Below are 24,164 nucleotides of genomic sequence, written 5' to 3'. Positions count from 1 at the left end.
ATCCATCCATGAGAAACCAGGCCAAGCCTCATCTTGATTATGGGGAGCAGGGTACTCTGTCTGAACCAAGCAAGGTAGCTACCCTGGCTTCCACACATCCGCTCTGAAAGCACTGTTTGTGGTGACCCGGAGTCCTGAGAATTTCACATCCTCTTGGCAATCCCAGCTTATTCCCCTGCAGCTTGATAACCACCTAATCAGGGCTCGGCAAACTTTCTCTGTAAAGGTCCAGATGGTGTTTTCGGTTTGTTGGCCATCCTGTGTCCGTCACAACTATTCAGGGCGCCATTGCGGAGTGAACGCAGCTGGTGCCGGGGGTAAAGGAATGGATGCGGCGCCGGGCGGCTAGACAGGCTTCAGACTCGCCTCAGGGCCCTGTGCGCAGGGACATGCTCTGACTTGGCCCGAGTCGAAGGCCCCAAGGCTATGGAGAAGGATTTGCGAAAGAGCCTGGGCCTTGAAGCAAGACGGGATTTCTGTGGATAATTTGAGGCTGTCCATGGTGGCCTTGGAGAAACGATAGGAGGAGGTCACTGGAGCCACCTAGAGAGGCCCTAAAATGCCTGGGAGGATGAGCCCAGGAGTGGCAGCGTGAACTCGTGTTGTGTAACTGGAAACAGTGAGAGGTTATGGTCTGTCTGCGAAGGTTAAACTGTTATGAAAAAAGACAGCATTATCAAAGAAACAGAATTTTAGACCTGGCGGGAACCTTGTTTTAGCAGGTTAGAAACCGGAATCCTAATGGGAATGCAAATCTTCTGAGCCCCAGTACAGTGGACTTTCACCTAGCTCTTCCTGCCATTTCGTTACACTTCTTTTCCTTAAAAAAAAAAAAAAAAAAAAAAAAAAAAAAAAATCAATAAACATAAAAATGTTAAAGAATGAACCTTGTATAAAAGAAGGCAATTTTGATAAGGTTTTGCTTTTTAAGTACCCTGTTTTCCCCCTTGCTCTTATATAGGTGGATAGCTTATGAAGGATCCAATTTCTTAGGAAGACAAATCTTCCTTGAGCCTAATGAGATCCCCAATTGGACAGTATTCAGTGGATGGAAAACAATTGGTTCCCTCCGTCCTATGAAGCAGGTAAGGAGAAAAAAGAACGGTAAGATCCAAAATAGCTTAATTTTCTAGTATAAATGTCATGAACCATAGCCTCTGAAATATGGACCATTTAGTTTGACATTTATGTTACAGGGGGCTCCAATTAGAATGAGGAATCTTAGAGACACTAACCAATTCATTAAGTTGTATCTAAGGTCGATGTTGGATTTTAGCTTTGAGTCCAAAGTCTTATTGACCTCTGACTTTTCATGGAAAAATGAGTATCATAAGCTCTGTGGAAAGCAAAGAAAACAATGAACTCCGTCTGCCCTAGTTCTACTTTCTAAGTATTTGGGTTTTTTCCTCTACTTACATAAGACTCAGGATAGATCTTGGTCTTCATTACCCACTTACTACTTGTTGGTCTTCTGTTCAAAAGCTCCCCGTACCCTTTTGGGATACGATCTGATCTCATCGATGTGCCTGTGTGCTCTGACCCCCTTGCTGCTTCCAGCCTCTTCTCTCACTGGTGGTATCCTCAATCAAGTGGGGCCATGACACAGTCACCAGCGTGCAAAGCGCTTTCCTACTCAGGCTCTTAACACAGGCTGTGCCCTCTGTCTGGAAGTTTCTTCCCTCATTCTTTGCCTGGCTAATTCTACTCATCCCTCTAATTTAAGTGTTCGATCTTCCAGGATGCCTCTTTCACCCTCTCTCCCAGTCTAAATTAGATCCTAAAAGACCTGGTTATTTTCCTACAAAGTCGCTGCATGAGGTGTGTAACCATGCAGTTGTGGTTGGACTGGGCACGTTCTCGCTCTGCTGCGAGCCCCGGGAAGGCGGGGGCTGTGCACATTTTGCTTATAGCTCTGCCCCTAGTATCTAGCACAACATCCGGCACATTGTAAGAATTCAGGGACTGTTTCTTTAATGAAGGAACGAATGTATAAATGGATTGAATGGATGTTTGATATGAGGCTAAGAACTGTGGAAGATTTAAGGGATAGACATGGTCTCTGCCTTATCGGAGCTTACATGTTTATTGGGTAAAACAAGTCCAACTCACATTGGTACCACAAAATGCAAAACAGTGTATGACCATCAAAAGGCCACAGGCAATGCCTGGTTTACAGAAGGGAAGTGTGAGCATCGTGTACGGAGTAGTGGAAGGTGTCACAGGTGAGAAACCCAAGCCTGGCTGGCGGGCGCAATGGTCTGTGGAATGCCATTTAAATTCTCATTAAAAGCATTTCTCACTTGATTTCACCACCAGCCCTTTAAGGTAGGAGTTGCTATCCCCATGTTCCAGGGGAAAACCCGGGTCACAGAGGTAAAAGCAGACCGGCAAAAGTCATCCAAGTGTCAGAACCAGGATTTGAACCCAGATTTATTTTCTAAAATTTGTGTTGAGCAACCACACTCTACTTTCCTCTAAAATGAGATCAGGATTTACGGAGCGGCCCCATATATTCCAGGCCCTGAGCTGCGGGTAGCAGAGTGGATGTAAGAGCTAAGGCTCTGAGGTTCAGGTTGGACCTGTTAAGTGTTAAATAAATAGTAGCCAATAAGGAATTACCCTGATTGGTCTTGCCGCCCTTTTCTCACACACACACACACACACACACACACACACACACACACACTTGTACACCATGTTCATGCCCACCGCTCTTTGGTTCTGTTGGTTCAAACCCTAGCTCTGCCCCTTGTGAGCAGTGTGACTCTGGGTGAGTCACTTTACCTCCTGGCACCTCAGATTTCCCTGGTGAAACAGGGATCGCATTGCTTACGTCTCAGTATTGCTGTGAGGATTAAATAAGAAAAATGTATAGAAAGTCTGACACAACATCTGGCTTATATTATTACTATGGTAACACATTTATTTTGAAAGTTCGTTACTCAGAGTGTCCCTTGGGAGAACCAGAGGTGCTCTTCTGAGGGTACTAAGCTTTAGCTGGCTTTCCTGGCAGAGGTCATAGCACAGGATTTCATGACCTTCACGTATTGCTTATTCCTCACTCCTGTCACATGGGATGATGGGTAATCCCACTGAAAAGCCATGGAAAAAAGCAAGGCAGAAGTGGGAATTCAGGTCAGCTTTTACCTACTATATAATAATGCCGTTAGGAACTTCAGAAGCCAAGCTGGACGCTGAGAATATTTCCCCCACTTCTGAAAAGTGGTTGCTTGCTGGGGAAGGATGTCTCTGTGATTGTTCAGGGTCAGGATAGCTACAACAACAGCTTCTAATATTACATAAGTTTTTTTGACAATTAACATTGTTATTCTGCATTGTGATGTAGAAACTATCTGATTCCTACTCTGGCTTAACATTTTATTTTAAAATAATATTTTTATAGATTATTTTGCCTTTGTTTATTTACACCACAGCTTTAAAACCCAGCAAAGGAATTCTGGGTTCCTAAAACAGTATTATGGGTCATTTCCTTTTTGGTAAGGCTACTAGTACTGCTGTAGTTCATATTCTTGTTTGGAAATTCAGTAATAATTAAAATGCTATCCTCTTTCAGTTTGGGAATTAGGAAGTCACTAAGGCACTTATAATGCATACCAGTATTTTAAAGTATAATTACAGAAGAGTCAGACTACAAGTGTGTAATAAGGGTAATTAGTACTTTACTTCAGTTAATTGATTAAAACTGTGATGTTTGGTCCTAACATAATTGAAACTCTGTCCTCTGTGAAGGTCACACCCGTTTTCTTCTACATTCAAGGTAAGGAAACTAATAAAGATGTACTGAAGCCTCAAGAAATTAATAATTGCAGTGGGAGACTTACAGAATTATATAGACTTACTATCAGTCACAGATATTTAAGTACATTACTGTTGCATTATGAATGTGGAAGTAGTGCTTTGAAACATTTAAAACATTTTGCCTAGTAGAGGTCTTTTTTACCTGCTTTAAATTACCAGATAAACATTTGTCCCAAAATGATTTCCTTAGAAAAGCCAGACATGGCAACAGTGTACCAAAATTCAGCTGGCTTCCTGTTGATCTAAGTTTCAAAGTAGTAGAATATGGGGGGCTTACCACGATACATTGTTGCACTTACCTAGCACTGACATTTCTCAGCGTGACAGTGCTTCCGTAGTAAATCGTTTATTGTAGTTATTTAGCAAAGTTCTGATTGGGATGCCAACATATGACCCGGGGTGGGGATGCTGAATGTCCTGTATTTTATTTCATGACGACTGGAAGCTTAAGGCTGAAAGAATGGTTTCTGGGGAGTTTCCATCCTATGCAGTGTCCTTTCATTGTTGGACTTTAATTCACACTGCCACCTTCAGACTTGGTCTCCTCCCTACATGTCTGAGGGTAACTAGTATATTTCAGCAGACCTTACTTAGAGCGTCCTGGTTAAGAGGAATGGTTTTGTTGCAGGCTGACCCGGCTTCTCCACATGTGTTAACTTGGTAAAAGTCAGGTCATGATTGGCCTTACTTAAAGGGTTCTTCTGGTTATTAACTTAGATAATACAGTGGCCCAGAAAGCATTTAGCACACTGCTTAACATACACTATGCTCTCAATAAATATTAACTACTATCATTAGAGGCTCAATAAATATTAACTATTATTCTTAGAGGCAAGTCTCGATTTAATATTTTATTTGTAAACTTTGGGTATGTATTTCAAGCCCAGGGGTAACGTTCTTTGTTACCCAAGTTTTGAATACCTCCGTAGCGATTACACATACGCAGTCTCTTCCCTTGAATTAGTGTAGAGGTCTACAAAGCATAAATGTAGACCGACATTACCGCAGCTGCTCAGGCCCTCGGCTTAGCGTGGGGTTTCAAGACCTCCCAGAGCAGGCATGTGGCACTTAGCCATAGCTCAAACAGCGTGTGTGAGGACTGCAGCGTTTGCTAGGTGGTTGTGAGAGCCTGGTGGGTGTGCTGTATCTTGCCGTCCTGCTCGTCCCCTTCTTCCCCCAGCACAGCTAGGACACAGTGCTTCCTGAATGAAACTCCGCAAGTCCAGAACGCCGCACCACCCCTTGCCACATGGCATTCCAGTAGATGAAACTATTCCCTCTTCCCCTTCCAAAAGGGCATTTTTCAGAAAAGTATAATAGAGATTATTGTACAACGTAACCTCTGTGCTCAGTGGCCTAAGGTCTGTCAATAGAAAAGCAGTAAAGCACACATACTGGCTAAAGGGAGGAAGAGTGAAACAGGCTAGATCCCCTCACCCCTTGCCTCGAAGCCTGCCTTCTCTGGAACTGATTTCCAGGTTCACAGGTCCTTCTCCTGAATGGCTGTTTCTCCCCTGTGCTAGCCTGCAGTGTACATCAGAATAAAGAACCGGGCCCAGGATGAGTACCTGACGGTCACTGGCAACGTTGCTGACACAAGGGCCACATCCGTGTGCGTTTCTCCCTACAGCGGGAAGACTACCCAGATCTGGCACTACTGTCGGGGACTCTTTAAATCCAAGGTGAGCAGACCCTCCACGGACACCGTGCCCCACCTTTTGGCCTTTTTTTTTTCTTTTGGAAGCCAGAATCTTGCCAAATCAAACGGCATTATAAAATAATGCAGCTTCCTAGAAACAGTTTGTTGTATGATTATATAAATACTGCCATGTATATTACTAAAGCTTTTAAGTGAAATGGACTCAGAGAATGTTTTCATCTAGAAAATTACATTTCTATTTGAAAGTAAAAACTAAGCTTATCACATGGTATGACTTGCCTAAATGATGTTTAAAATCCAGTGACAGACAACTCACTGGATCCAGCTAGACATTGTGCTCTTGTGACACATTCCTTACTCTGCGGCCCAGATAAAATCCGCTGTCTTTGTGATTCTAAACATCTTGAAACTTTCAAAGTTCCCAGTGAAGTAGTAGTACAGGAAGTTGTTATTGGAGAAAGCTTGGAAAATAAAGCTTCCATTTCTTTGTGACGCCTCCATTACAATGATGTTCTGGGGACTAGAACACCAGTTCTATTATGTCACCAATGGATTATCCACTTTTTTCTCATCAACAAAAATGAAAAGCACTTTAATTATTGTTTGGCTCTCTGGCACATCACCCGATACTTTTATAAGAAAACCAAGCTCAGGGGCGCCTGGGTGGCTCAGTCAGTTAAGCATCCGACTTTTGATTTCTGCTCAGGTCTTGATTGCAGGGTCCTGAGTTCAAGCCCCAGTGGGTGTGGAGCCTGCTTTAAAAAAAAAACAAAAACAAAACCAAGGTCCACCTGATAGATTTATGCTAACAGAGACTGAACGTTTCACTGTAATTCAGCAAACCTTCATTGACCATCTGTTAGACGCAGGTGTCCTTTAACAGACAGACCTCTGCTTCAGTGGGTCTGGTCTGTACCATCTCCTCCCCGCAGCCCTAAACACAACCGAGCAGTTGGTGAAATTGTAACTATGCTCTATAGTCTTCTCGTTTAGATCAGAGTCATGTAAAGGGACCCAGTTCACTTGATTGGAGCTAACACAGTACTGCCAATCTGCTTCCTAACCTGTAGGCCAGTGACACGTGCCTTGATGTGATTGGAGGCCGGGACACCCCCGGGGCTAAGGTGGCTCTGTGGACTGAACACGGACAGTTCCGGCAGAAGTGGAGGCTGAACAGAAACGGAACCATCAGCTCCTATCTCAGTGATCAGCTTGTCCTAGATGTTAAAGGTGGGCCTTTGAAGAAACCCAACGTTTTGTGTCCCTGGATAGAATTTTAAATTCCAAACCTCCTCCTCCTCCTCCTGGGGAAAAGAAATCCTGATGCGCAAAAAATATTAAGTCATTTCTACTTACTCTTGAAAAAAGATATGCTGTTTTAATGAACAAAACAGCTACTTGGATCAAGCAGGAAAGGCCTAAGGACAAAGTCTGAGAGGGGTTTTGTTCATTAGGACAGTTGTAAAATTCTCACGTGCTACATGATCTTTGAGAACAATTCTAAATTTAAAGTTTCATCAGCCATAAAATGTTCCATTTCTTAGAAAGAAACCTCTTTTTGCCATGAATTGCTGTAGTCCTTAAAAGCCCTCACTTAAAATTGATGGCAGTTATCGTTTAAACTTGTTTTGGAATTGAGCAAGGTCTGGGCTTTGGTTTAAGTGGCTTAGTCACAGCCGCTGTCCGTGTGGAAACAGAAACAGTGCCCGACATTCAGCCCGAGCTCTCTCCAAGCACTTTGCTCTTCTGAATCGCGTTGCTGGGCGCACGGCTTTTGCAGTCGACTGTTCTACCTCTTAGTTTTTCAGTCTGAGTCCTACTGAGGTCTGATTTGAGGTTAATCATAGCTAAGCTTACTTAAACTCAGCTTCCCGCTTCAGGCTGCTTTGGAAATGAAGTCTTAATCCGCCACACAGTGGGCTGAACACTGTTTAGCACCCGTGTGAACAAATAATCTTTTCTTTTGGAATTCCTATTTTAGGAGGAAATTATTATGACAAGACTCATGTAATTGTAAATCAAGCCCTGGAGGGAGAAGAAACACAGAAATGGGACATTGAAATATTGTGAGAGAATCTGCAGCATCTCTAGAAGGAGCGAAGAAGGAACCTCACGTCCCTTGGAAAGGAAGCTACTTGTCCTCACGCTCCTGCATGAGCAGAATGAAGTTTTCTCCCAGCTTCCAAGACCATTGCTCTTAACCATGGAAACACTCAAGTATTCTTGCCAGTTGTTTCGTGTTCCTGTAAAAAGCACGTTCTGATATCTGCGAAAGGTTCTAGTCCTGCTTGGTCTCCAGTTTTTTGGTGAGCAAGTCCCTCAAGTGTGTTCTCTCTCCTGTCCGCCAGACTTCGGTCCTATTCCTGGTAGCCATTATAGGACACTGGTGACTCTGTCAGCCTTTATTAGCTGTTAATATCCTAGGAGATGGGTGTGTGAGTGCTAAGCACAGGGAAACAAATTCCTTTAGGTCAAGTCATCCTTTTGCAAGAAGAATAAATTTTTTAGCAATGCCTGAAAACATATTTAATAGACCTTCCTATTAAGCTGCTGTATTAGATAAGCCTTAAAGGTTCTTCTCTACTGAGGCTTTTATAACTGAAGTACCGTACGTCTTCATACTTGTAACTGACCCCAGGGAAGGACCTCGGCTTTGTTAGAGAAAAAGGCTCGAGTACTGGCGTATTTTCTGTGGCCAAACTAAAAAAGCACAAATAACTGGTGACCGTCCTTGCTCTCTTTCTTTACTAACAGATGCTCTCCCGGGTGACGAGACTCTAAGCCAGTGGTCACCTGTCCTGGTGCTGAGACCTCACCCTAGATTTTGCCTGATCCGCCCTCAAGGAGTGTTTAGTCAAATTATTCTTTGTCTGCCTGAAGTAGTAAAGGGAAATTTCAAATGTTTAAATTAAAACCAAATAGTATTCGAGCCTTGACTATTTTACTTAATGAAATGGCTGAAAACTCCGTTTTTCAAGCAAAATCAGGTAGGATATCAAGTAATCATTACCACCTTTAAAAATTATATAATTCTTAAGTATTTTTCCCTTCTGAGTTGGTTTTAAATTTGAGACAACTGTTCCCTTCATCCCAAACTTTTACCAGAAAGCAGAAAACTGTCTGCTCCTCTATTTTTATATAAAGATTAAATACTCCAATGATATTTTTAAATATCAACCTATAAGCACTTTAGAATGTAAAATAACAGTGAATTGTTTAAACACAAAGACCCACTATTTTGAGCATTTTTTATAGAGACTTGGTCTTTCCATGTAAATACTGAATTTTTCCCCTTCAATCTCAGGCTCTTTGTCATCTTTGAAGCAGCATCTGTAAAACTCGCATGTGCCCATAGATGTGAGCGCCCCTCATTAGTGTGGCAGTATTTAACGAAACTTACGTTATCGGGGTAACTTTATTCTAATGGGGGGAGGGGGTTGTGTATACACAAAAGTATATATATTTTCATTGTAAAAAACCAATTTAAATTTTTTTTTCTTTGTGTTAATTGTTTAAAAGATTTTTGTAGAGCCAATGATGAGGCTCTTTAAAGAAGTTGTTTCTTCCAAAGAACAAAGACAAAGCCAGGTAACGACATTTAAATTTCAATGATACATTTATTGGAGTTGTGCCTTTTCTACCACACTGGATTAAATGAGGCTGTCAAAAGTACGGTTTTGTTACTTTCTGAGACACTTAGTCGGCCATTCTTTCTTCCGTGTGCCTAACTCCCGGAAACAGGTAGGGTCGTGTTGTTAGAAGCACAGGTAAGGAAAGCCGCTGTAGGACCATTCCCAGTCAGCGGACTCAAAGCAACACATGAATCGTTGCTCTTCCTTCCGCATGTGTGTGTCTGTGAGACGGTACACCCTGATTCTGGAAAGGCACTAGAGTACCTGGATTAAGCATTCTGTCCAGAGGGATAACACCAGGTTTTCCTTCTCCTCATTTGTAGTCAGTCTCAGGTCCTTGACAGGAATCGCTGAGTGGCCCCAAATTTGCTTCAGTGCATCCAAATGTGATAAAGGAAAGCGAAGCCCATGGGACTGAAAGAGGATAAATTTAGTCAGATAAAAAATACTAAAGTGGTATTTTCCTAAAAACTTATACAGTTCTCAGTATTTTTGATACCCTTACAACTAGATAACTTAATTTGCCAATTCCCATATAACAACGTAAGACTTCACGAAAGGTCTCCTCGTTTCTATCCTAAGAAATTAGTCGTTTGAAATGCTTCATATTTATTACATGACACATTTCCTACAAGGCTACAGGCCCCAGCTTGTAGCTTTTAAAGCTGGTGTATGTGTACGTATATCACAGAACTGTCTGACTTAATCATCCCCGTGCAAGGGCTCTGGCAATTGTGTGAAACATTAGGCCCATGCTGCAGTCATAAGAAAGCACATCACCCATAAATCAAAGGTAACACATTCTTCCCAGCCATCACCAAATCACAGGAAAGACATTTTAGGTTGGAACAGACCTCTGTGTCCTCATTTCCCATCATGTGTGTCTCTCTCCTATTCTTCAAGGAATGATAGATGTAAACCATCTTTTCCTGAGTTTCATCCTTAAAAGGTAAGAGTTAAGTTGTCAACAACACAATATTGAGGTCAATACAAGGTTCAACACGAAGAATCTTTGTGGCACAAAGTTAGGATATATATACACACAAACTATATATCCCTCAGATTACTGTTTGTATGTAGCAGATAGGCACTGGTCTTTTTTTTTTAAATAGAGTGTAGCTCGTAGAGCAACATCAGAAACGTGACTTAATGAAAAAGCAACCACTTACATATCAGCTTATCAATGAAACAAGTTTCATTTAGCCCAGCCAGCACTGGGCATATCCATATATGACATTCATTCCCAGTTATAAGCTGGAAATGTATGACCACCATGGAGTGAATATTACCGCTTGAGAAATACCAACTGTGGGATCTATCAAAACTTCGTTATAGAAGCCTCCCAAATTGTCTACTTCCCTGTCCATACAAGTGACCCTGAGTGAGAACCCTCACTCAGTCCTTGTCACCTCTTAGGTAAGGATTACTAGGATTTTTTTTAGAGAGAAATACAAGAGAGTGTGTACTTTTGAGGTTTTCTATGTATATTATAAACCAGGCCTCTCCAGGTCAGTCCCTGATGGCCACGACAGTCTGCTTATGGACACATCTAGCTGCCCCCAACTCTCAGCCCCTCCAACCATTCACAGAGTACCTCCCAAGACAGCTGACTAGAAGGAAGACGGTGAAGCCACAGGGCAGGGAATAGTTCCCCAGGTCCTTAGGATTGTACAGGGAGCTTTAGTAATAAATACAGAGGCTCTAACCCAGACCAGATGAAGCCTGGGACTTTATAATTTCTAAAAGTTTTCCAGTAAGCCAGTTTTAGGAACCATGGGGCTAGGTGGCAAGGTTATGGAATATAATTTTCTTCTAGATCATGGAGAAGATAGAACATCAACAAAACCATATATAATGACAGACTGGGCGAGGTACAGGGAGGTGCATGAACAAGGAAGGGCCTGCAGTTGTCTGAGCAAGGGCAGTATGGCCTGAACCAGGAGGCAGAGACCAGGTGTCCATCATCCCATGAGGGAAATGAAGGAGGGGTCTGTGGGGATGAGGACAAGCCTCAGATGCCCAACAGGCAGGCATCTTGGGCATAGTGAGATCTGGGCATCCTCTGATGTAAAGTCAGGGCACTAAGGAGAACAGGTAGGAGCCATTTGTTAGTTTGATAACTTGAGGCCTGTGATGGAAATGTCCGGAGAGGAGAGGAAACCTCCCCTCTGGATACTCACAGATTGATCCTGATCCGGCCCTACTGTGAGGACGGTGTGGTCTTTAAACTGCAGTCTCACTGTGCTGTCCAACCTTGGTAACGGTCCACCTAGAAGACCCAGAGGGAGAAAGCCTTCACTAGAGGAAACCCAGGCTCAAAGTTGTGTGTGGTGAATCCAAATGTGGGGTACCCTCCAACTCAAGTACTGACTGACCCCAGGCTTATAATGATACCGAAGTACAGTTCACATCCTTATGGAGCTCATTCTTACAGTGTAGACGTGTAACAGATCAGTAACAACAGATGTTGGTAAGTACGTTCGATAGGTCTAAACCATGCCATGCAAGCAGAGCAGCTGTCCCAACAGACAGCCCCGCCGTGCCTTCTGCACACAACACTCGCTCCCCAGGTTCCACGTGGAGCCCGGAAGTACGGACTACCTGAGTTCAAACCGCACCATCTCACCAGTGACTAGTTGTGTAATCCTAGCAACTGACTCCATCCATGTAGGTCAAGCACAGTGTCATGAAAGCCACCTAATAAAGCTCGCAGGAAAAAAACAGTCTTTTCCAAGTTGGATTTAACTTCATAAAAAAGTAGCCACTAGAAACAGACTAGCCTTAACAGGGTCATCTGGTTGAAGAAAGTGTCTTGAGGGAACATAATGTTACGGACTCTTAACGGCTAAGACAGGGAAGGGTTCAGATAAGATATTCTGTGCCATAAGCTGATATTCAGAAAACTGTTCTACTAAAGACTGAAATAAATGCTGGTAAAAATTTGCTATTTTGGATAGGTGCAAAAACTAATTCTAAACTTCCCCCAAAGATGATAACTAAAATTATAAGCAGAATCAATGTTAAAGGCGACCTTATAGATTGTCTATTTCAGTGGGTCTCAACCATGAGAAAGAAGACTTTTATAAACATTAGTAAAAATAATCCTCTCAACTTGACAGAAGGAGAAAAGCAGCCGGACAGCTGGCCTGGCACTCACCGCCATGGCTCGGTGTTCTGTTGAACACAGACAACTCCACAGAACACCAACATTCAACAAGGCCGCTCTGTGAGAGGGCAAGAGAAAAACAAGACCACTCCAACATCATGTCAGAACTCTGGCAAAAGCAAGAACACTGTCCAAACCTCAAAAATGACCAAATGGCCCCTATCCTGCTGATTGGAGAGATTGCTCCTGCCTTACTAATTGCAATTTCACTCCTGCCTACAGGAGACCCAGTCAGACTCCTTATTTTCTGACAGCATCCATCCTAGAACAAAGCCCTGCTTTCTTAGCCCTCCTGAAAAATCACCTAACTCAGGCCCAAACCCTATAAATCCTTCCAACACTCTGATCTCTGAGATGCCCCACAACTCCCAGCAGAGTGTGTGGTCCTCCCTGTTGCAACAAGTCCTAAATTCACTTGTCCCACTGCAGGAGTGTGGTATTGATGGTCTGCTATCACCATCTATCCACAAGTGTTAGGTCATTTGTAGCCTAAACTGGTCACAAAATAATCACTTTGGACTCGGGGAAGATTAGTGACAACCTTGGGCATTCTTACATTTCACCTGCTGATGGCAACATTTTACCCATCCCTGAGTTAATGTTGTTGGAATTATTTCAGTGTTCAAGGTCTTAAAACTTCAAGATGGTGAATACCAGAGTGCCCTAAATATACATACTTCTTACCCACAATGGGGCTTTCTCCCCATCATGCTGGGATGCAAGTTCTTTGCAAAAGACTTGTGAGATGCAGGATCCCTAAGCTACAGCATGTCTCATGCAAACATAACATGCTAAAGATAGATCTAGGTCCACCTTAATTCTAAAATGCTGCTTACTCTCCATCTGCCCAAAGAGGAGCCCATCCAGGAAAGGCTCAAAGTATCCCACCTGGCACTGAAAGCTCTGCTCGGTCTCCCATACAGTAAGGGGGGAGTCTGTTCATAACAAAATCCTTCTTCATGTCAGCTGAAAGCAGCTCTTTGGTGCCCTCCAGCCGGTCAGCAAGGGTCCTCAGAAAGGCACTTAATCTCGTCGCAACAGCCGTGGCGTCCACCTGCTGGAAACACAGAAGTGAGTCCTGGCCCAAAGTCCACCAGGACTTCCCGCTCAGGTCCTGGTCTCCAGAGCGGTACACGGGGCATAAGCAGCCAGCATCTCCAGCGGGTCGCTCCTACGTGAGCCTGTGTGCCGAATCTATGACTCTCCTGGCCACGTGACTTAGTGCTACCGCCACGGCGGCATATGGAAAGAGGGCTGTCTGCACAACACCCTTGGCTCTTCGGGTCCCACATAACGTGCAGCGCCACGGTCCTCTGCAAACCATGCAGCCCTGCAGTCAGCCCAGGAGGAGACTTGACTCTGGTGGGAAGAAGGATCCTGGGGTCCCCAGGAGGCAGGCCACAGCTTCCGCTGGCCTGGGCTGCCACTGTCCCCCTGACCCCCCAAGCCTTTACTCCTTACCAGGAGCAGCTGCCGGGGTATGCCAGCCCGGAACTCCAGATCTTCCTTTGCAGTATCAAATACAAGCCCCGAAATGGTGTCCAAAAGGAAATCTCCCCATGAACTGAAACATGCACCAAGAAAGAAGAGTCAACACCCACAGAATCTACATAAAACACTGATTACTAGTCAATCCCAAAGCCACACACTACATTCCAACTCTCCAGGCACTGAGTGTTCCATTAATTTGACATCACTCAGCACAAAAAAACTGAGGCCTTCATCAATCACACTGCTTCTCTCCCTCCCCTTTCCCAGACACATGTGGAAAGGTAAAGGTGGGAAGGTAGGCTTTATTCACGACTTCTCTTAAAAGACACCACACAATCCTATACAGGTGTAAAGTAGGAATTTCAAGGGCCCAATTTATTTTTAATGTTTTCAATGGTAACGCAAGTGTCTATGAGAGGAGCTTTGTAGGAAATTTTAACAATCATAGGACCTAAAAAATAGTTTATGTTCAAAAATTCCAAAAGAAATACAATTAGGGTAACAGCAAAATCCCTGGACTGTGTAATTATCTGAACTGTTACACGTTACATTTTCCTTTTCCCTTATAAAAGAGGGGCACTCTTCCTCAGTGAGATATCCAACATCAACAATTTCAAAACGATCGATATACAACTTGGTAAACTGTAGCAGGGCTAGAAGGGTAGAATCCAGTGGCCAAAAATAACATCTAGGGATGAGCATCAGTGTTCAATTACCTGTACTTTCTCTGGAGCATGTACAACTGGCTCGCTCCTAAATGTGTGCCACTGTAAGAAACGCTCTGTGGGGTTGCTCTCTTTAAATATTCTGTTTAAAATTTTCTGTGTCACCAGCAGATTTCAAATTGCTGGCTATGTGAAAAATGGGAATTCACAGTATGACTTTTGCTCCTCACTCAGTAAGCAAAATTAACACCTTTATGCTTCCATTCCGAAAAAGTGTCCGAGGACAAAAGTCACATCAGCGACACCTTCCCTAAGACGCCTACCATTTGGTGTCCTCACACTTTGCAACTTAATGTTACATCCAACCTCACATCTGATTGAATGAACCTCCTCCTGCAGATCTTTTACCAGCATAAAAATTAGCTCTTCTTGTGCAGGGTCACAGGTGAAATCACGTGGCAGTAGCTCATAGAGAGATGCCACTGCAGTTAAACTGAGCTCTGTGTTCTTGCAAGAGTCAGAATGGATCTTGGGCCAAAATTTGAGATTAATATCTCTTGAGGGGTTCACTTTGGTAAAATAGCCAAATCAACCTGCTGGGGTTTCACACCCAGATCCCAAACGTTCCCAACAATGCTACCCTTGAGAGGGGTTAGGAAAAGGCTCCAAATCCTCACCCTGCCACAGTGCCTTCCGGGGTACCAGGACCACGGCACAGGGACATCTCTGGGGAGTAAGGGTTCCTGAGTTCCTGGTTGTCCCATTCTAGCTCCAGCACCACTGATAAAGGCACAGGTCAGAGCCTGACCTAAGACTCATCCATCATGGTGCCCGTCCACCTCCCCAGCTGACCAGAAAAGGCACCACCCCCTGGTGGGACCCAGGGGCAGCCCACCAGATCTTCAATCTTGGGATTGGGAAATAGTTTTAGCAGAAGTAGAAGCTATTAGATCCAGTGAGATAAAGGGAGGTCAGACAAATAACTGATGACGGCTTATGGATGAGTCAATGTTATGAGTAAATTAAGAAGGTGAGGAAGGAAAACAAGTGCATGAAAAACCACTTACTAGAAAACCAGTTGGGGGCATTAAGCATTTGAAGGCAAAAGACGGAGAATCACAGAAAGGGGGATTAGCTGAGTCACATTAATGGGAGGATACCAGAGGCTACGTGCACACTCCTGGGGCCAAACTGGCTGCCAAGTCCCAGAGCTGCTTGGCATCCACTGTGAACTGGTTCCAGCCTCCCCGAGGCGGGCCCTGTGCCAGTTCTTACGACCCCACTCCCTCAATTTTTCCTGCTCTTCTTGAGCTGGCCTTGGTGACTTTCTGTTCCCGGCTATGTAAGGAATCTACCTACCCACAGGGAGAAGAGCGTTTTTCATAAAGGAAGCTAATACAAGCTTTGGCCTACTTGTGGGCAAGGACTACACTAACTGTAGGCCAGGCTCCAGCTAGTTCCTCTGGTCAGCCTCTCAACACAGGGGTTCATTTCACCCAGAAAAGCCAGATGAGGAAGCAAAAGTAATGCTCACTAACTTGTCTTGCAAGTTATGGCTCTGAAGGTAGGAGGGGACCTGCTGTCCACTGGGACTGGGATGCCTCTCCTACACTGACCGTCTGACCCACCTCTGCTGACTCATCCTTGAAGACTCACTCAGCTGGGGGGTCAAGTCATTTCTGAAGCCTTCCCTCACGCCCCATCTTGGCTCAGTGCATTCATCTGTGCTCCTTAGGAGTCTCCCTGGCAAAGCCATGATGGGAGTTATCCCACTGCTATCTACTTCCCGATCCGTCTCCCCTCCTACCACCACTTTCAGAGTGCAAGTGCAGTCCCAGGCCTGCATTCCCAGCAACGGCACAGGGTCTAGTGCCTGCATGCTGCAGGACATCGACGACTGGCAGTGTGAACGAGAAACCACACACAGGGAGGCCACGGCCGCCCAGGCCCTGTGAGGTGGCGCTCACCAAAATGGAACACGGTTTTAATTAGAACTGTTTTCAGCTCATGTGCTTTTAGGTCTCACTGTTCCAGACTTCCTTTCCTAAATTTCATGAACTTGTATAAAAAGTGGAAACCTTAAAAGAGATCTGGAAGTTTCAATGGATACAGAGTTTCTGTGTGGGGTGAAGAAAATGTTTTGCAAACAGTGGTGATTGTTGCACAATGGCGTGAATGTAATTAATGTCACCAAATTGTACAGTTAAAAATGGTTAAAGTGGCATATTCTATGTTATAAATATTTTACTGCAATAAAAAAGTGTTAAAAAGAGAGAGACTACAAGTCCAGCCCGGCATCACTAACACACCGCCACAGCTGTGGTTCTTTCTTCCCAAACTATGAGCCTTCACTGGGCAACTCCCAATGTACTATATAGTAGGTTCATGACGTTCCCGGGAGGAATCCCAGATGGGCCAATGGCATGGACAGGACTCTAAAGGAATCAGAAGTTAGTAAGGGAGCCCGAACCCCTGAGGCTGGATAAGCTGGACAGCAGTGGCCAACCCACTCATTCCCTTCTGAATGCAGTTGCCATGGGCCACAACTTGAGCTTCCCTGGGATGCTAGGCTGGGAGGAGAGTGTTTACTTGTTCTGGTAGGTGCTGATGGTCACGTGAGTAGAGTGGGCCAGCCCTGGAGGGGTGTCCGCTTGGTGAATGGTCCCTCTGGGGAAGTACAGGAAATCACCTGGCTAAAGGAAGAAAAATAAATGGGAGAAGGGAGTTAATAAGGAGGAAGTCTTTCAATCCTCTGTGTCTTAGACAAAAATAGGCTCTCCTAGAATAGAATAGAATAGAATAGAATAGAGTAGAATAGAATAGAATAGAATAGAAGAGTTCTCCATTCTAGAAACCTTCTACTTTGTGATTCCTGAGGTGGTCTGTATGCTGGGCTCCTGGGATCCCACTAGTCTAGCTTCACCGTGCCTGTGAACCCCAATCCTGGAGAGGGTTTCAGTATGTGAAGTCACTTTCTTTATTCATGAGCTGAGAGTAGGTTCACCTGAAACTGTCCCGCCCCAATCCAGGGATCAAGCAGGTGACATCCTGGGAAGCCTGCACCCTCCTTCTCCACCCTTCAAATGGTGCAGTGGCAAACGGCAGGAGCTTTAGAGTCAAACAGATGTTCCCACTTACTGGTTAGTGACCCCAGGAAATTACTGAACCCCTCAAGGCCTCAGTTCCTTCACCTGTAAAATGGAGGCAATGACCCAAAATTCAGACAGAAATATCCTTCCTAAATCACTCCTGAAGCTACATCCTCCCTAATCCCACCCAGATGAAAAACCAAAAAACCTGCAACCACAGGAAGCAGTCTGGCTCTGGCTCACTGGTTAAGAGCATGGGCCCTGGAGGGGCAGCTCAAGAAATAGCAGATTAAAAAGAAAAAGAAGGGGCGCCCGGGTGGCACAGCGGTTAAGCGTCTGCCTTCGGCTCAGGGCATGATCCCGGCGTTTTGGGATCGAGCCCCACATCAGGCTCTTCCGCTATGAGCCTGCTTCTTCCTCTCCCACTCCCCCTGCTTGTGTTCCTTCTCTCGCTGGCTGTCTCTATCTCTGTCGAATAAATAAAATAAAATCTTTAAAAAATAAAAAATAAAAAAAGAAAAAGAAAAGCTTTTTTTAATGTTAAGATTTTCCTTAAAGCAAGAAAAAATATACAATTAAATATATTCATAACAGCTATCTTGGTGGCTCATTCACCCCAAATGACACCAAACTGACAGGGAAATTACTATTTCAGGCAAATGTTTTACTCACAATTATAGCTATCACTTGCTGAGTGTCTCTGTACCACCCCTCTGAACGAGACCTTCATTCATTCATTTATTCATACCATAAACATTTGATTAACCAATCTCCATCCTCCTCCCAAGCCAGGTACCACGCTAGGCACTGGAGATAGAGCATTAAACAAAATAAGACCTGCCCTTTTGTAGTTCATTCAAGACAACAGCAAACATTTTAAGAAGAAAGAAGAGACAACAGATACCATAAAAACATTCTAGTGGAGCAAGGCAGATAAAATAAAGCAGTAAATAAATAAGGTCAAGTGGTGGTAAGTGCAATGAAAGCAAAAGAAGCAGAAGAAGGAGAGGAATGATACATACAGGGGTGTGGGGGGCAGGGTGTGTTTGGGGTAAGATGTGCCATTTTTATCCAGGATGGGTACTGAAACCTCACTCTGCTACCATGACATTTCAGTTGAGACTTTAGGAAATGAGCAACCCAGCCATGGGACTACCTGGGCAGAAAGGATTCCAAACAGAGGGAAGAGCAGTGCAAAGGTCCTGAGGTTGAAAATGTGCTTGGCACCTTTGAAAAGCATTGGTCAATGTGGCAGGAGAGTAATGAGGGTGGAAATGATGGGAGGTGAAGGAGAAGGCAGCAGAGGGGCCAGATTACAGGGCTTTCTGGGCTGTTTTAAGGACTTTGTCTTTTATTCTGGATTTAATAGAAAGCCACTGGAGATCTGGGCAAAGGGTTCAATGCATCTCAAAAGGATCATTATGGTTGCTATGTCAGAAAAGTCTCCAATGGGGATACCAAATAGGAGGCTTTTGTATAGACCCACATCCCAGGGTTTTGTCCTGAACAAGCAGGAAAATGGCGAGAAATTTACAGGGAAGGAGGCTGGGGACAGGGTGGGAAGTGGGAGTCTGCTTTGCAGAATATTAAATTGGCAATACCTTTTACCTTTTTAGTGGAGACATTAAGTAGGCAGCTGGATATGAGTCTAGAGTTTAGAGAGGTGAACTAGAGACAGAACACAGCACTGAAAATATGTCAGTCTAGAGGGAATTTAAAATCATGGGAGTGGGTGTGGACTGAGGAAAGAGGTCCAGGAAATAAGCCCTGGCACCCTAACTTTCACAGATGCAAAGACTGAGGACAAAACAGCAAAGGAGAATCAAGAGGAACAGTCAGTAAGTGGGAAAGAGAAACAAGGGAAGGTGGCATCCCGGAAGCCCAGTGAAGGCGGCAGGAGTGACCCACTGTGTCCAATGAGGCTGACAGGGGGGCTGCTGAGATGGGAACTTGGAGGTAAGCACTGTACTTGACAACGTGGAGTCCCCAGTAACCTTGGGGAGAATGGTTGGAGGAATGGTGGGGAGGAAAACCTGCTGGGAGGAGTGCCTGAGAGCAGGAGAGAAGACCGGGCATGGTGACAGGGTCCCTGAAGATGTCTACGTCCTAACCCCAGGCACCTATGAATATTTAGGGCACACGGACGAGGCCAATTAAGGCTGCTGACAGGGGAATTATTCCGGATTAACCAGGCAGGTACAATGTAATTACAAGTGGAAGAGGGAACGGGAAGAGAGACCCACAACGATGGCAGTGGGAGAAAGACTAGGCTCTATGCTGCTGGCTTTGCAGATGGAGGAAGGGCCGTGAGCCAAGGAATGCAGGAGGCCTCTGGAAGCTGGAAAAAGCGTGGAAATGGACTTTTCCCTAGAGGCTCTGGAAGGAACTCAGTCTTGCCAATACCTGATTTCAGCCAAGTGAAACCAAATCCCTTTTGGACTGCTGAGCCTCAGAACTATAAGTTAATAAATCTGTGTTGTTTTAAGCCACTGAATTTGTGGGAATTTGATAAGCAGCAATAAATATACTGACATAGAGCCATCTCTTCCATGGAACTGCATTTCAAAGGAGGCATCAAAACATACTTTTCAATTCTTATAACCTACAAGGTAAATATTACGATCTCCTTTTCAATAAAGGAGAAACTGAGACTGAGATAAATAACTTGCCCAAGAATGCACAGCTCTTAAGGGACAGCAGCTAAATTCAGACCCACGTGTATCAGATCCCCAAACCAGAGTGGCGTTTCCATTGCAGGAGGGGTCTTAATCCCGAGACCCCGGCTCTAGTGACCCTCACTGTGGCCTTCATGCCCACCCCACCCGGAGTGACTCAGCTTTTCTGTTTCATACACTGGGCATTTACGCAAGATTTCATTTGAAGAGCTTTGCTGCTTTAAAACCCAGATGTATTACAAACGTGCAACTTGGAAAAAAACCCACAGTAGACAATGCTGGTCTTTCTGCTCCTAGGAGACTCAGGGCTGCTCTTAATGAACTGAGATAGGGTGGGTGTGATTAATGGGCATCACCCCATCTCCTCCCAGTCTCCCAGCACCACTGCCCAGAACCCACACCATCTACACCTGAAGACCGCTAGGAAGACCAACCTCCTTGGGCATGGCAAGTAGCCAGGCTAGGTCACTCAGCCCTGACCTCAGAGACCATGGATAGCTTAATCTTTGGCCTAAAAATAATCAACCAAGAGCCTATTAGACATGCTTCACCAAGAGGGAGGGTTGGTGAACTCTTTCAGTAAAGGGCTCCATAGCAAATATGTGGTCTGTGGGCCACGTGGTCTCTGTGGCGACCAGCCAAGTCGGCAGGAGCAATGTGAATGCAGACCTAGACGGCAAATAAGGAATGGAGGTGGCTGTGTTCCAGTAAACCTGATTTACAAAAACAGGCAGAAGGGCATGTTTTTGGCCCATGGGCCACAATTTGCTGACTGCTGACCAAGAACTTAGAGAAAAATGAAGGGTACCTTTATTGTATTTATTCAAATCTTCCTGTAATATAAACACACATCCTAAAAGGGAGATTGTTTCTCCCAGTCACAGGCAAGCAGGCAAAATTTTTAAAATCAAGAAAGGGCCATAACACATTGAGTAATTACAACTAATTATAAGTTCAAGACACAAGAAACACAAAAATAATAACTATATGCAAGTATATCAGGTTGGTAGAATTTTTGGAATGATTTGGGCTGTTATATCTTAATTCAACATATAAAGTTGAATTATGTACCTATTCTTGCCCCTCTAAGATTTTTTTCTCAGCAATCTCACCTGCTAGGGATTGGCTGTGATCCCATCCAGGCTAACTGCTCAAAGACAGACTCTCTATAGCAAGAAGCCAGTGAACCAGTCATCATGATCAAGCCACCTGGCTTCCTGGAGGAAGATTCCTTAATTACTACATACAAAGATTATTACTACTCTTTTGGTGACTATACACAGGGGGAAGCAAGGGGCATGCAGAGAGAGTCTACTGTACAATCAGGAGGAAAGTGGGTCAGGCTAGAATTTTTCCAACAAAAATACTAAGGGTTCCCTAGCTGTGTCTGCCTAAGCAAGCTACAGCCCGGTCCCGACGGCTGTCTTAGATTTGGTGAAGCTGCCCAAGGCCAAACCTTCCACTTCTACTCTAGAGTCGGTGGTCAATGAATTCACAATCCACTCCTGCTGAACTTGGATTATATCTGGAAACAGGTTGTTTGTAAAATGAACTTGTTTCCTCATATCAATTCTACAAGTACAAACACCATGTCTCCTTTAGAAGCTGCAGGCGCTAACAAGTGAGAGCCAGCCTGACCCCATGCGCTTGCATATATTCCCACGGGGACCACCGCACACACACTCAACCCCAAACCTGAACCCGCATCAGGAGCAGCAGCCGTGACGGAGGTCCCGTACCTTCAGCGTGAATTCGTGTGCCGGCCTCCCAATCCTGTCCTCGGACTCCACGCTGTACTCCCGTGCCAGGGGCACAGTGGGGTGGTAGAGACGCCAGTGTTTCTCTCCTTCCAGCTGCAGGATGAAGACCTACAGAGAGCACAGGACCCGGGAGTGTCAGCGAGCTTCCTGACAATCGTGAGGCAGAGTGATGCTAGAGGACCAGCCCTCAAAGGCTTAGACGAATTACAAATTTCAGATAAAAAATATAAATGAGAGATCAGTGCTGCACTTCACCCTGCACTTAAAAGTTGCCACTGCTGGTTTTCACTTTTAAAAACAGGTAATCATGACCCCGGATACTGGAAGGTATTCATTTTCTTCACTGTAAAAAAGCCTCACTGGGTTCTTGATATCCCCCCATCTCCTGCCTTTAAATCTTCTATCAGACAGCTGAAAGCCCATAATCTCTGATGGAAAAGCCAAGTTTCAGATATTCCTCAGGGTCTAAAATCCTGAATATCATCCTTGGCAGATAGAAAAACTTCACGTTTTTTATTCTTCTCTCAGCCAAAGATATATTCAAGCTCTGTTTAAAATATTAACAATAAAAACAAAAACTTGTGGGAAATGGATTGGTATGAAACTGCTTTCAAAGGGGCGAAAAGGGGCTTTTTACTAAGAGCTCTGTGTTCCTAACCTTGCATCAGCATAAAAATGAAGAGAGGGACACCCAGGCCGAAGAGCTGACTTGTCTGGCAGGCACATGGGAGTCAATCCACACTTGTCAAGGTGCCAGCGCTTTAAGTGAAACCATGACCTTCATTCAAGCTGCCCCAAGATTTTCACAAATGGAAAAAATTATCTATTTTTGGCAGCTCCTGACAAAGGACAAAATGAACGCAGATGTAAGGATTACTCGTGACCTCACTTTACTAAAAACCCTTATGTTGTAAAATTAAAGAAAAAACTAATCATGCTTTTCTGTAGACAAATTCGATAAATACCTGTTTCACAGGCATGTGTAGCTCTTTGTATCAGTAAGGCTAGAAACCATCTCTCCCCTTTGAGGAAAAGCAGGAAACCAGTTTGGCAGGATTCATCGGACCCAACACCTAGGTGGGCTCAAGATCTCGGGGACCACACAGCAAGAAGGACAGGGAGCCGACCTGAACCCTGACATCTAACCCAGGCTCGCAGTGACTCCTTCCCCGAGCAGAACAATTTTCGTCCACTTACCTCCACATCATCATAATGGGGTGGGAGGCCCTGGGATCCTGCAGGGGTTATGTATACATTCGAGCCAACCAAGGAGCCAAAGTAGCATTCTAGCTTCTCCTGGATCCTCCAAAGCTCATCCTTAAAAAGAGAGGGAGGGAGGGAGGGAGGGAGGGAGGGATGGATGTGGGTGGAAGAAGAGGTGAAAAATGTATCAGAACAAGAGGAAGAACATGTTCTTATTCACTTAGCAAGTCTCTACTGCACACTATCATGTTCCAGATACCCGAGAATTCAGCAGGGAAAGAGCCAACACCTCTGCCCTCAAGAATCTTCCATCCTAGTGCAGAACACCACAGAAAACTGGGAAACTGGCAAGGCAGGCAATCAGGAGTCATGCAGGAATTTAAGCAGGGCAATGACACGATCTAATGTACAGTTTGGAAAGCTCAGTCTGGCGACTGTGTGGAGAGTGGCCTGGAGAAAAGCAAGAGACATAGGTCGGGAAGCTACTAAGCAGCGCAGGCGGGAGATGAGGAGGGAGGTGGGGGAGAAGGGGAGGTGGACACGCACCCTGGAAGCAGCACAGGGACGGCCTGTGAGGGACGAAGTACGACAGCTGTTGCAAGGGGAAGGGGACTAAAACCCTCCGGACTTCGGCTGGGCAATTAGTTAGTGCCTGGTTCACCTTACTGAAATGAGAAGGACTTAAAAAACAAGCTTTTTGTGCAGGGGTGGGAGTGGGGGGTGTGCAGGGAGAGTTCTACAGCAGTGAGAGAGAGAGAGAGAGAGAGAGAGAGAGAGGGGAAGAGAATATAAATGCTGATTTTCCCAAGCTGATGAAGAGAGGGGAGGTAGCAATTAGGCCACATGGATATTCGCACTTCTCTGCCAGGCTTGTTTCTAAGTGCTTTACGTATACTGATTATATAACCCTCCCAACAACCCATCTCATAAGGGGAGCAAAATCATACTGTCCGGTTCACAGATGAGGACACCGAAGCACGAGAACACACGGCTAAAACATGACG

The 24,164-nt window shown here is 44.8% G+C and overlaps 2 protein-coding genes across 13 annotated transcripts in view; one reads left to right on the top strand and one right to left on the bottom strand.

The window, feature by feature from the left end:
• CRYBG3 (crystallin beta-gamma domain containing 3) overlaps positions 1–9,151 on the top strand; it is a 105,731-nt gene extending 96,580 nt beyond the window's left edge. For both annotated transcript variants that reach the window (XM_026491664.4, XM_026491674.4), the window contains exons 19-22: positions 962–1,085; positions 5,343–5,501; positions 6,550–6,709; positions 7,461–9,151. In XM_026491664.4, coding sequence (XP_026347449.1) covers positions 962–1,085; positions 5,343–5,501; positions 6,550–6,709; positions 7,461–7,549 — 532 coding nt within the window. In that variant the 3' untranslated portion in view covers positions 7,550–9,151. The remainder of the gene's footprint in view (positions 1–961; positions 1,086–5,342; positions 5,502–6,549; positions 6,710–7,460) is intronic.
• Positions 1–24,164, bottom strand: part of RIOX2 (ribosomal oxygenase 2) — a 40,047-nt gene that overhangs the window by 7,354 nt on the left and 8,529 nt on the right. For 5 of the 11 annotated variants that reach the window (XR_006408737.3, XR_008957403.1, XR_008957404.1 and 2 more), the window contains exons 3-11: positions 23,155–23,274; positions 21,937–22,065; positions 17,023–17,126; positions 13,739–13,841; positions 13,166–13,334; positions 11,292–11,380; positions 9,966–10,052; positions 9,376–9,525; positions 699–820 (exon numbers count right to left, since the gene is read on the bottom strand). Coding sequence is in view for 4 of the 11 variants with exons in the window: in XM_048214857.2 (XP_048070814.1) it covers positions 9,367–9,525; positions 9,966–10,052; positions 11,292–11,380; positions 13,166–13,334; positions 13,739–13,841; positions 17,023–17,126; positions 21,937–22,065; positions 23,155–23,274 (960 nt within the window). In the remaining 7 variants the exon portion in view is untranslated. Of the gene's footprint in view, positions 1–698; positions 821–9,076; positions 9,526–9,965; positions 10,053–11,291; positions 11,381–13,165; positions 13,335–13,738; positions 13,842–17,022; positions 17,127–21,936; positions 22,066–23,154; positions 23,275–24,164 lie in introns of those variants that run through there. The other 6 variants (XR_008957407.1, XM_048214855.2, XM_057306909.1 and 3 more) reach the window with 3 other exon arrangements.

This window comes from Ursus arctos, unplaced genomic scaffold (assembly GCF_023065955.2).
Source record: "Ursus arctos isolate Adak ecotype North America unplaced genomic scaffold, UrsArc2.0 scaffold_4, whole genome shotgun sequence".
Taxonomy (NCBI): domain Eukaryota; kingdom Metazoa; phylum Chordata; class Mammalia; order Carnivora; family Ursidae; genus Ursus; species Ursus arctos.
The sequence above is the reverse complement of the archived record's forward strand: the minus strand, read 5'-3'. Positions and strand labels throughout refer to the sequence as shown.